The 13,301-nt window shown below is 37.7% G+C and overlaps 1 protein-coding gene across 4 annotated transcripts in view; it reads left to right on the forward strand.

Annotated features, from left to right (window-relative positions):
• LOC106870340 (uncharacterized) overlaps positions 1-13,301 on the forward strand; it is a 181,922-nt gene that overhangs the window by 145,181 nt on the left and 23,440 nt on the right. For 3 of the 4 annotated variants that reach the window (XM_089349157.1, XM_089349159.1, XM_089349158.1), the window contains exons 39-43: positions 1,024-1,171; positions 2,930-3,067; positions 5,409-5,590; positions 8,503-8,566; positions 11,847-11,946. In XM_089349157.1, coding sequence (XP_089205283.1) covers positions 1,024-1,171; positions 2,930-3,067; positions 5,409-5,590; positions 8,503-8,566; positions 11,847-11,946 — 632 coding nt within the window. Of the gene's footprint in view, positions 1-1,023; positions 1,172-2,929; positions 3,068-5,408; positions 5,591-8,502; positions 8,567-8,677; positions 11,632-11,846; positions 11,947-13,301 lie in introns of those variants that run through there. The other variant, XM_052966373.2, reaches the window with a different exon arrangement.

Raw genomic sequence — 13,301 nt, forward strand, 5'->3', positions numbered from 1 at the left:
TGCAGGAACCAAATCCATAGCCACTGTGTACACCATAGAAGCTTCCTGCATGTTATCCAACATGCCCATTGAAGTTGCTAGCCACAAAGTGAAGGTCCCTGTCATTCATTGATGAAGTAGTCTGTAAGAGGGTGTCGTAAAATCGGTCTTTCTGCTCATCAGGTAGCCCTGGCTGAGGAGTATAAGCCAAGATAATGGTTACTAATCCACGTTGCAGCACTAATCTAAGCTTAAGTATTCTATCACAAACTCTGACTACCTTGATTACCTTATCAACCCATTTCTGTGCAAGGAGTATACCTACGCCCCCAACTCCATCAGTGTTCCCTACCCAGAAAATCTTACACCTATGTTCTTTGCCTGTGAAGAACCTAACAGAACTTCCTCTCCACCTTACTTCTTGGATGCAACACAAATCTACACGTCTCCATTCAAGCATCTCAACAATCTTACCAGACCTACCTTTCAATGTGCTAACATTAAGTGTGCCAACTCTGAGGGTGTGGAAGGTGTGGGCCCATGAGACCCTGAGATGAGGTACAGCAGCATCATGTATCTGAAAAGAAATCTCACATTTGGCAGAATTCATTAACATACAGTAGCCTTCAACCTGCATACACTACATCATCATTTTATGCGCTACATAATCACTTCATTCCATAGGAGATAAACACTAAGTAGGGATGGGGGAGCATTTAAGCTGTTGGGGGTGTTCAGGGGAAAGACATCCAATAGAGTTTAGAGGATAAAGAGTTCTAGTATAGCTGGTGGCGGTGGGATGGGTGGGCGCACCATGAAACAGCAAACACTCTGGCTGCTGGTGTGAAAGAATAACAATAATAATAATAATGATAATAATAATAATAATAATAATAATAATAATAATAATAATAATAATGAGATAGAATTAGACATTTGCATTCTTAACTAGAACTATAGCCAACAGTATTCTGTCAGCCAAACTGTGACAAAATTAGATAAATGAATGAATAAATGAATAAATTTCATTATTGGATTTTTCAGTAAAATATATCGGAAAAAAATCCTCTTCCCAGTTCTTCAGAATTTAGATCAGAAGTATCAGACAACATCAGTTGTAGGATTTGCAAATGTTCTAGACCCTTTAGTCACTCCACCATCAATTTCTGACTTTGATGTAAAAGGCAACCAAGTGAGTATTATTAGTCTTATTTTGCTTCTAATTACCTTGTATGTTTCTGCTTTATTGAAAGCCTGTTTCCATGTCTGCATGGAACATGGATGTTAAATGCCTCCATGATCACTGATGATGACGTTTGTGATAAATACTCTTTTAAATTAAATCTATCACTGGGCCCTGTTGGAATCCATTTATTTGAGGCAGTGTTTTACAACTGGATGCTCTTTCTGTTGCTCACCTTCCCTACTTTTCAAGTAAAGGATTATTTTTGTAACACAGATTTTTGAAAGTATATAGCAATTAACTAAGCCAGGGTTACTCTGAAATCATGGAATGCAACATGGTGGATTTGAACTATGTTGACAGATGAACTTCACTAAATGGTGAATATCACTAGATACTGAGTGGATGAACAGTCAACAAACTGTCTATGGCCAGAATCAACCAGTTCAATTAGCAAACTTTTACTATCATCTGTAGTTGTGCAGATGAGATATCAAGCTATTGAAAGATCAGTATTACTTATTAGTCCAAGCAAATCACCTGACCAGCTGATGGTGATGATAATCAAACTTGTTTGAAGTAAATAAAATGATGATGGAAATGGTAATGAGAGTAGACCTGTAATAATGATGAACCTGGTCTTTACTTTGTTGAAGAAATAATAAAAATCAATGACCAAGTGTAAAAAGTGTCATCCTCATAGCATTGTGCATGTATTTAATCACTTGTCTTTCACTGACTTCTGAGCAAGAGCTATTTCCTCTTCTGTTTCCCTTGCAGCAGAATGAATAAAACAGAGAATGATAAGAGCTAAAATGCTAAAATTACTAGAAATTATAATTTGTTTTCCTTCTCATAGCTCAAAATACCTGGTGAGGTAGAATATGTGATTATCCCCTTAGATAGTTAAACTATACAGGGAAGGGTCTTACCCAATGAATGGTATAGCAGTATCATCATAAACTATTACAAAAGTAAAGGAAATGCCTTAGAGAGAGGAAATTATAAGGCTACTGGTTCAAGTTCTGAAGATCGAGGAAAGAGTCGTAGCACAGATGATCTCTGACAGAGTAGATCTAGATGAGATGCAGTTTGGCTTTGGACTTAGAAGAGGTACCATGGATGCAATCCTCCTAGTGAGGCAGCTGAAGGAGAATTACTTGGCTAAGAACAAACCACTGTTCCTGGCTATGTTGATTTGGAGATGTTTGACAGAGTACCACAATCAGTAATTTGGTGATCACTAAAAAACTAGGTGTAGATGAATGGCTTATGAGGACTGTACAAGCTATGTATGAAGATGCAATAAATATAGTGAGAATCAACAATGCTTTCAATGATGAATCTAGCCTGAAGGTAGGAGTCCACCAAGATTCAGTCCTCAGTCTTCTCCTATTCATTCTGAAAGCCATCACAGATGAGTTTCAGACTGTTGTCCATGAGAACTCCTATATGCTGATGATTTAGTTCTCTTAGCTGAATGTATACAAAAATTAGAGAAGAAATTCAAAGCATGGAAACTAAACCTAGAATTGAGAGGCCTCGAAGTAAATTTAATGAAGGTGAAGGTTTTAGTAAATAGGAAACATGGGAGGACTTCTGTATCTTCAGGGAAACGGCCCTGCTTGATATGCAGAAAAAGAGTAGGTATAAACTCCAAACATTGTACTCAGTGTTTTATAAATGTTGGGGATTATAAATGTTTTATAAATTTTATAAATGTTGGGGATTTTTTTATGTTAATTATTTTGTTAATTGTTCTTTTAGCTTGTGAAACTGTTAGAAAGCTTTGAGTGTCACATGATAAAAAAAACCATCAAAGAAATAAATAAGGATCTTTCCTTAGCCATTGCTGAGCGAGCCCGTGAAGAAATTGTACTACCTACTGATTTATGGAGAAGACGTGTAAGTAGATAGTATTTTGTTTTTATCTTTACAAGCAACATGTTTTTAGACCTCTGATTTCACACTTCTCTCACCGCTTAACCCTTTCGTTACTGTATTTATTTTGTGATGCTCTGTGTTTCTTTCAATTACTTTAAATATAACAAAGAATTTAGTAAAATAACTTAGTTATCATTCAGCTAGTGTTAGGAACATAAATTGTGACTAAGGTTTGGTGGAAGATTTTAATTCAAAACTTTTGAAAACAGAACATTTGTACTCAGAACCAGAGCTGGTTTCAGCCGGGTTGGTAATGAAAGGGTTAAAGTATCTTTCTTCAAAATGTGTTACTAATATATTTATAAAGCCTGGGTATATATATTTTTTTCTGGAATAGATATGCAGAAATGGCTGTGTGGTTAAGAGGCTCACTTTGCAACCATATGGTTTTGGATTCAATCCTACTTTCCAGCACCTTGGACAAGTGTCTCCTACTATTTCCCTAGGCCAACCAATGCTTTGTGGGTAAATTTGGTAGACAGAAACTGTGTAGAAGCCAGTCCTCTGTGTGTGTGTGTGTGTGCACGCGCATGCATGCTTTTTTTTGTTTGTGTTTGCTGCTCCTTGTGCTTGATAATTGGTGTTGGTTTGCTTACATCTCTGTGACTTTGAGCAGTTCTCAAAAGAAACTGATAGAATAAGTAAGTACAGACTTAAAAAGTAAGTACTGGGGTCAATCTGTTCTACTAAAACCCCCTTCAAGGCAATTCCCCCAGTATAGTTGTTGCCCAATGACTTGAAACAATTAAAAGGTAAAAGAAAATATCCATGTGCATTATAAGAAGTGACTAAAAGAGATGGCACTAGAAGAACATCTGGATGAAAAACATTACCTCAAAAAGTCCCATCCAGCCTATGCCAGAACTGAGGAAAGATGTAAACAATGAAGATGCTGTTTCTATCAAGTTTTCATTCTTTGCTTGAAGTCTTCAGCAATGTTCAATTTGGAACCTAAAACTTAGGTATTTGGGTGAGCAGTTCGGAAGTAGACATCAAACTCAGGGAGGCACAAGCATGGACAGCCTGTCACAAAATAAAGAAGGTCTGGAACTCCAAATTGCCCAGGCAAATCAAAATCAAGCTGTTCATTGCAACTGTCAAATCAGTGCTATTATATGGCAGTGAAACATGGACATTGACACAGAAATTATCAAACAGGTTAAATGGATGCTACACAAGTATGCTATGAATGATCCTAAATGTGAAATGGCAGCAACATATGACAAATGAATGCCTTTATGGAGACACACCAAAAATTAGCAAGAAGATCAGGCAAAGATGGCTGCAACTATCTGGTCACTGTGTGTGCCACCCTGAACTGGAAGCATCCAAATTAGTCTTGTGGAATCCACTTTGTGGTGTTGTAAGAAAAATAAGATATCATCACACTTACATTGACAACTTGATTGCAGACACTGGCCTGGAATGTATCCATGACCATGAGGCAGTGATGTTGGACTCAGAAGTGTGGTGGGTGGACTTTGTTGCTGCAGCCCAAGTTGGAACCTGGCCATAATAATACTAATTCTCTGCAATAATTGATTTCCGTGCCTGGTCGAGAGTATTGGGTAATAACCAAAAGAGTATGATTGTGAGCACAAGCAGCTGAATTGGGGTTCTTCTCAAGGATGTCTGGAATAATGTTACTTGACAGGGTTCATTGCTGAGAGATCAGGGAGTCAGTCCAGGTCAAGTTGCTATTTCTCCACATTGAATGATCACAGCTTCAGTTCTACAAACACAATAGATAGAATGCTGCAGGAAAAGATAGAAAGATTGATTCTCTTAGCCAAGCTAACTTACAGGTGATGTAAGGGTGGGCCAAGACTGCAATGGTCATATAATTAACCATAATCTCACTTGATGGTACTTGGAAATCCAGCAGGACATTGTGATGTTGGTTGTTTATCTGAACAACCCTCCCAAGAATTGTGGGTGGTGAAAATGGATGGATGGATATTTTTTAATGAATATTCTAGTTAATTCAATAACTGGCTAGAGTAGAATCTACTCTAAGTGTAACTTCCTCTCTTCTACTACCACTCATAGATAACGATGGTGGGTGGGTGGTCAGAAGAGAATTAGAGGACTGTTTGCCTTAGAAATGCAATGCTGTAATTAGTGTGTATTTGCCTGCTAATTCTAGAAGTTTGGATGACTAGGTGTTATACACTTAAAAAGACAAGAAAGGTTAACTTTCCACTAAAAGAATGCTACAGATCAAAATCAGTAACTTATTTCATTTACCTTAAAATTATTTCTGAAATATTAACTACCTTATCTGGTCTTCCTTTCATTTCAGAAAACAAAAGGCATTGTCCAGTTGCATTGTCCCAATATAATGAGTAATTTTAGGGCCCTGTTGCTGTCCGAACCAGTATCTGTTACACCTACAACTATGACATTTTCCCACTCTCACCTCAATGCAGCTTTACAGAATCTTGCACAAAGTGTAGTTGCAAGAGAGAAATTAGCATATGAAAGGTACTACTTCCATTATAACCACCACCATTATCATTACTCACAGTATCATCGTTATCATCACAATCATCCTTATTTTATTCACTGTTGTTGTCATCTTAGTCATTATCTTTCTTTTCATCGTCTTCCAATCAGTATTTCCATCCTTTTTACCACCAACCATCATCATACATTATCATACATCATCACTTTTGCCACTGTGTATTGTTGTGAAGGTGCATGGCTCAGTGGTTAGAGCATTGGGCTCACAATCATGAGGTAGTGAGTTTGATTCCCAGACTGGGATGTGTGTTGTGTTCTTGAGCAAGACACTTTATTTCACATTGCTCCATTTCACTCAGCTGTAGAAATGAGTTGTGATATCACTAATTTGCATGGGCGACTGCTGGTCTTCCATAAACAATCTTGCCTGGACTTGTGCCCCAGAGAGTAACTTTCTAGGCACAATCCCATAGACATTTATGACTGAAGGGGGTCTCCATTCCTTATTCCTTTTATTCCTTACTCTGTGTTGTTACTTCAGAAAAGTCATCATCATTATCATCATTTAACGTCTTTGTCCATGCTGGCATGGGTTGGACAGTTTAAGAGGGCTGGCATGCTGAAAGGCTGCACAGACTCCAGTCTGATTTGGCATAGTTTTCTACGGCTGGATGCCCTTCCTAATGCCAACCACCCTGAGAGTGTAATGGGAAATTTTATGTGCCACCGGCATGGGTGCTATATGCATGACACCGGAGTGCTTTTACGTGCCACTGGTATGGGTGCTGTTTGCATGACACCAGTATCTGCCATGACTGTGATTTTGCTCAGCTTGATGGATCTTCTCAACCACAACATAATGCCAAAGGTCTGAGTCATTGCCTCCGTGAGGCCCACACTTGAAAGGAACTCAACTACTTTACCTCCATGAGGAACACTCAAGAGGAACTCAGCCATTTTGCCTCCATGAGGCAAAAGGAACTCATCTACTTTGCCTCCGTGAGGCAGAATGCTTGAAAAGTGTTCTTTATGTGCCACCAGCACAGATGCCAGTTAACACAACTATGATTTCACTTGGTTTGACAGGTCCTCTGAAGCACAGCACATCGCCAAAGGTCTTGGTCACTAGTTACTGCCTCTGTGAGGCTCAAAGTTCGAAGATTGTTTTCACTACCTCATCCCATGTCTTCCAGGGTTACATCTGCCACAGGTTCCTCCAAAATTAGAGATCGGCACTTCTTTACACAGCTGTCCTCGTCCATACACATCACATGACCATACCAGTGTACTTGTCTCTCCTGCACACCACATCTGATGTCTCTTATGCCTAACTTTCCTCTCAAAATGCTTACACTCTGTCGAACATGCACACTGACATTGCATATCCAGTAAAGTATACTGGCTTCATTTCTTTCAAGCCTATGCATGTCCTTGGCTGTCATAGCCTGTTTCATTGCCATGTAGCATGACTGTTCACACACAGGCATCAAACAATTTGCCTTTCACTCTGAGAGAGAGGTCTTTTGTTGCCAGCAGGGATAGGAACTCTCTAAACTTTGCCCAGGCTATTCTTATTCTAGCAGCTATGCTCTCGGAGCATCCACTACTAACTTGGTCACCTAGATAATGGAAGCTATCTACTACCTCTAGCTTGCCACCCTGGCAAAATTATGAAAATTGGTTAAATGTCTAAAATGAGTCATTATTAATCAGATTATAATTTTTTGACATTTTTTCTTTGATATTTTAATATATTTGAATTATTTAATATTTTCAGATCTAAAACTAGTGAAAAATAAAAAAACTGCAGACTAAAGCAAATTTGATTACTGTTTCTGACTGATTATCTAAGACTATTGATAATAATCCTTTCTCCCATAAGCACACGGCCTGAAGTTTGGCAAGAGTGGACTAGTCAGTTACATTGATCCTAGTGTTTCACTGGTACTTAATTTATCTGAACTCAAAAGGATGAAAGGCAAAGTTGACCTCGGTGGAATTTGAACTCAGAACGTAGCGACAAACAAAATACCACTAAGCATTTTGCCCAGCATGCTAACGATTCTACCAGCTCACTGCCTTAAAACTATTGATAATAATGGTTTCAAATTTTGTCACAAGGGCAGTCATTTTGGTGGGAGGGGATAAGTCGATTACATCAACCCCACTGTTTCACTGGTACTTAATTTATCAACCCTGAAAGGATGAAAAGCAAAGTCGACCTCGGTAGAATTTGAACTCAAAATGTAACAATGGGTGAAATACCACTAAGCAATTTGTCCTTACGATTCTGCTAGCTCACCACCTTAAAAAAAACTATTGATAATAATGAAAAGTTGCAGTATCTTAAATAGATAAATAGCTTTCCTCCTGGAAAAAGGGAGACACATTTTGTGGCCTGAGTAGAGCATTAAATTTCCTTTTATCTCTACTTATAAGAAGTCAATTTAGAGGGTGAAAATATATCATAAATAAATAACCAGCTGTTGTGGCGAGAATCATTGACACCCCTGTAGGATTAGAAGAATGGACTAGCCGAACTCTTATAAAAAGTAGCATATTGGTTGATATGAGAGAGAGGTCATAGGAATTGTTGAGAGTACATAGAAGTCGTAGAAAGTCGTTGAGATTGTTGAGAGTTTGTATTTATTGGAGTATCGTGTTTAGTGGAGTATTTCGAAGTACGTCATTTGAAGATAGTTCTGTCTATCCCTGCTTTGTGAAATTCATATATCCAAGAAGGATATAAGACCATCATTGTAGTTATCAGTAGTAGTGTCATTGCCATAGTTGTCATCATCCTCTTCACCATCATCTCTCCCACTACAACCATTACCATCATTATCATTTTCAACATCATCTTTCATTCATTACTTGCTAATGAGAGTCACAGATACAATCAGATGTCAATGAAATAATCTTTTGTTTTGCAGTTACACCAATTATTATGAAAATATGATGAAAAGCTTTCATAATCAGCTTTATCAAAAGGAGCAGGTAAGTGTTACTGAAATGACATTTGAAGCATTTTTATTCTTTTACATTGACAATGATTGATGGTACCATTGTTTGTTTAATTGTTATTTTATATTCTTTAATTTGTTTCAGTCAGTTGATTATGGCCATGCTGGAGTACTGCCCTGAAGAGTTTTAATCAAATGAATTGACCCTAAGACTTATTTTTTTAAGCCTAGTACTTATTCTGTCACTCTCTTTTGCTGAACCACTTGATTACAGGAATGTAAACACACCAACCACTGGTTGTTAAGTGGTGATAGGGGGATAAACACACACACACACACACACACACACACACACACACACACACACACACACACACACACACACAACTAGCTTCTTTCAGTTTCTGTCTACCAAAACCACTCATAAGGCTTTGGTCAGCCAAAGGTTATAGTAGAAGACACTTGCCTAAGGTGCCATGCAGTGACAGAACCCAGAACCATGTGGTTGGGAAGCAAGCCTCTTACCACACAGTGGACTAGTCAAATACATCCCAGTATGTATTGGGGAATCTTTCTATGCTATTTTAACTGCAACCAGGAAAGTAAAGGATTAATTGATAATCAGGGCTGATTTTAACCAGTAAGATAGATTTGTTCAAATTGGGCCCCATGCACACACTCGAGAGGAGGACACTATGATGAAATTTTTGCATATCATTGTGGCTAATGCTGGAACTGATGCACTACACAAAGCATAAGACATTAATCTTCATCTTTTGTAGAGTAGAAGCTCCCATTGACATTTCTCTAATTGGACCCCATAATACCTAGAGCCAGCCTTGTTGATAATAAATTGTGCATGCTCCTTGTAATGTACACCTCCACTGCAGAGTCATCATTCTTTCATTAATCATTTTGGTATAGGTTAACATTTGCAGTAATCTTCCTTATTCCTTCAGTCATCTTAGATAGTTCATTCGTATTTAAAACATATCCAAATTAGATTCTGTGACATTCATGCATACTAGTGATATACGTGAAATAGAATAGCCATAATTGATAATTAAAACTGGTTCAATTACCTCTGTTCTACTGTGCTTTCTACTCTCCATTTTTAGAATATTGAAACAAAATGAAACCAAGACAGTCAGAATTGTTGTCAAAGTTTAAATAGGTCTGTTCAAACTACACCAATGTTTGAGTTAAACCCAGTCATGACATTCAATAAAAGAATATTCATTGGTTATATAGTAATTATATAACAGTGAGCTGCACCAGTGTTTTATATGTGGCACCAGCACCCATACCAATGCTTCTTACATGGCACCTTGGTTTTAAGATCTAAGTTCTGTTGTGGTGGGTGGGTATTTTCAAGTACAACAATGCACCACATATCTTGGGCAAGGAGAAGCATTTATTTATCACATACACCAATGTGATAAACACTGTTAATTACTTGACTTTTAATTATGAGCTAGCATTGATTGGCAGAGTTGCTAGGGTATTGGATAAAATGTCTTGTAGTATTTGTTCCAGCTCTCTGTGGTTTTAATCCTACTGAGGTTAACTTGATCCTTCATTGTTTCAGAGGCATTAAAAAGAAAGTACCAATGCAATGTGTACCTTTCCTTCATTGGACACTAAACTCTGCTTGCGAAGACCTGTTGAGGCAAGTGAAATCAAAATCAAATTCGATGACAGCACCGCATGACTGGCATTTATACTAGTGAAACGCTAAGAGCACCATCCAAGCGTGATCATTGCCAGGGCCGCTGACTGGCTCCCGTGCCAGTAGCATGTAAAATGCACCATTCGAGCGTGATTATTACCAGTATCGCCTTACTGGCACGTGAAACACAACATTCGAGCGAGATCGTTGCCAGTGCCGCTGGACTGGCTCCTGTGCAGGTGGCACATAAAAACACCATTTGAGTGTGGCCATTGCCAGTACCGCCCTACTGGCCCTTGTGCTGGTGGCATGTAAAAACACCCACTACACTCTCGAAATGACTAGCGTTAGGAAGGGCATCCAGCTGTAGAAACTCTGCCAGATCAAATTGGAGCATGGTGCAGCCATCTAGCTTGCCAGTCCTCAGTCAAACCATCCAACCCATGCCAGCATGGAAAGTGGACGTTAAACGAGGATTATGATATTAAAGGGTTAGACTAAATGCATTAAAATATTCATTCTGACTCTTTATGTTCTGAGTTCAAAACCTACTATAGCCTACATACACACAAATATTTGCATCTTTATACACAAACATACACATAGTGCATGCATGCACATGTGTGTGTGTGCGTGGAGAAGTATATTCTTGGTTATGGCATGTAAATGTTCAGAAAGTCTATATTGCAAAGTGCAATAGTAGACATGAAACCAATGGTAACTTTCTGACCAGTTATATGCCATAAGTAAGGATGTACTACTTGACTACATAAAATATAATAGGTCAAAATTTCTTTTAAGAGTGTACTTTTTCCTGACTTATGGACAACTGACCAATATATGTGTGTGTATGTATATATATTTATATACATGCACATATATACACAGAACGAGCTTCCACACTATTTGTCTGTGAAATCTGCACACAATGCATTGCTCAACCCAGAGCTATTGTAGAAAACACTTGCCCAAGGAACCGCACTGTGGGACTGAACCCAAAATAACATTGTTGCAGGGCAAGCTTCTTAACCACACAGCCATACCTGGACCTCTGCTGAATTTAGATTTTACTGTGTCTTCACTTTTTTTTTTCTTGTGATCAGATCTATTGTTTTTGGAAAGGGAGAAATTAGATTATTAACTTTTTCGAGCATTTCTTAATAGTATTAATGGTGTAAGTAAAATAGCTAAAACTGAATTCAATCTGGCTGTAGACACCTCTTCCAAATAGTTTACTATCTACATTAATCTGCATTATAACATTCACTACATTCACTATGGAATTATATAGTAAACTATATATGCTAAATGTCATAATGGTTTGCATTTACCTGTAACTTATTGTAGAGCTATGTTTATATATATGTATATATATATCTGTTTGAGTCACTCTGTTACTTCTGCTAAATATTAATAAAAATATACACATATATTTGGAGTTCTATTTTTCCTGTTTGCATTACCGTGTATATGTATGTATATATATATATATATATATATATATATATATATATATATATATATATATATATATATATATATATATATATATATATATAAAAGTATATGTATGCATGTATGTGTGTGTGTATATGTACTCATGCAAATTGTTTTACTTTCTTTTTATGTTATCTGTGATTGACAGGAAATCCGAAAACTGCAAGATGATCTTGAAGTCTTAGAAAGCAATATATCTAGTGAAGTTGAGTTTCAGTTGGCAGATAGAGTATTCAATCTACTGATGGGTCAGTGTTTACATGAAAACATATTTAACATTCTATTTTCCTCAATGAATGAAATTTCAGTAGTCAGGGATAATGATATAGGGATGAAGGTGAATGAAGTAGGCTCTGAATGTTTTATCATCATCGTCATCATTGTCATCATCATCATCATCATCATCATCATCATCATCATCATCATCATCATCATCATCATTTAACGTCCACTGTCCATGCTGGCATGGGTTGGATGGTTTGACCAGGGCTGGCAAGCTGGAAGGCTGCACCAGACTCCAGTCTGATTTGGCATGGTTTCTAGGCTGGATGCCCTTCCTAACGCTAACCACTCCAAGAGTGTAATGGGTGCTTTGCAAAAGATTAAGGCAGGAACTGGCAAAATTGTTAGCATGCCAGGCAAAATGCTCAGCAGCATTTTATCTGTTGTTACATTCTGAGTTCAAATTCTACTGTGGCCAACTTTGCCTTTCATCCTTTTAGATTCAATAAAATAAGTTCCAGTTGAGTCCTGGGATTGGTGTGATCAACTTACCCCTTCCACACCCCCTGAAATTGCTGGCCTTGTACCAAAATTTAAAATCAATATTATGCAAAAGATACTGAGATATAAGTTTGACTCATGGCAATATTAGTGTTGCCAGTTAAGTACTGATTCTATGATACTAAGTATAAAGCTAATTAAATACAGTTATTAATAATAATTATAGTAGCTAATAATAACAATAATAATTCTGTCTACTTTTGGCACAAGTTCAGCAATTTCAAAGGAAGAGGAAGTTGCTCTTACTTATTTTATTGACTTCAAGATGAAAAACAAAGTCAGCCTCAGCAGAATTTGAACTCAGAATATAAAGCCAGAGGAAATGTTGCTAAGCATTTTATCTGGTACGGTAACAATTCTGCCACTTGCTGCTTTAATAAAAATAGTGGTGAGAGGGGTGAAACGGTATGGCACATCGTCAGTGAATGCCCAAAATTGGCACAACACAAATACAAAAGACATCATGACAATCTGGCAAGAATGATCCATTGAGAGTTCTGTGGAAATCACTGCCTACAAAGAGCAAAGACGTGGTATGAGCAAATCCCAAACGGAGTCATCGAGAATGAGAATTGCAAAATCCTGTGGGATGCAATGGTTCAGTGTGATCACCTGACCGGACATAAGAAACCAGACGTTTTTGTGGTGAATAAAAAAGAAAGAATATGCATGATAACCAACATAGCATGCCCCAGTGACAACAGTATCAATGTGAAAGAAGAAGAAAAAATAAACAACTATGATAATTTGAGGTGGGAAATACGAAGGTTGTGATCAATGAGGAGAGTAGACATGATACCAAATAGTAATTGGTGCCATT

The sequence above is a fragment of the Octopus bimaculoides genome, chromosome 3, assembly GCF_046866305.1.
Source record: "Octopus bimaculoides isolate indiv1 chromosome 3, ASM4686630v1, whole genome shotgun sequence".
Lineage (NCBI taxonomy): Eukaryota > Metazoa > Mollusca > Cephalopoda > Octopoda > Octopodidae > Octopus > Octopus bimaculoides.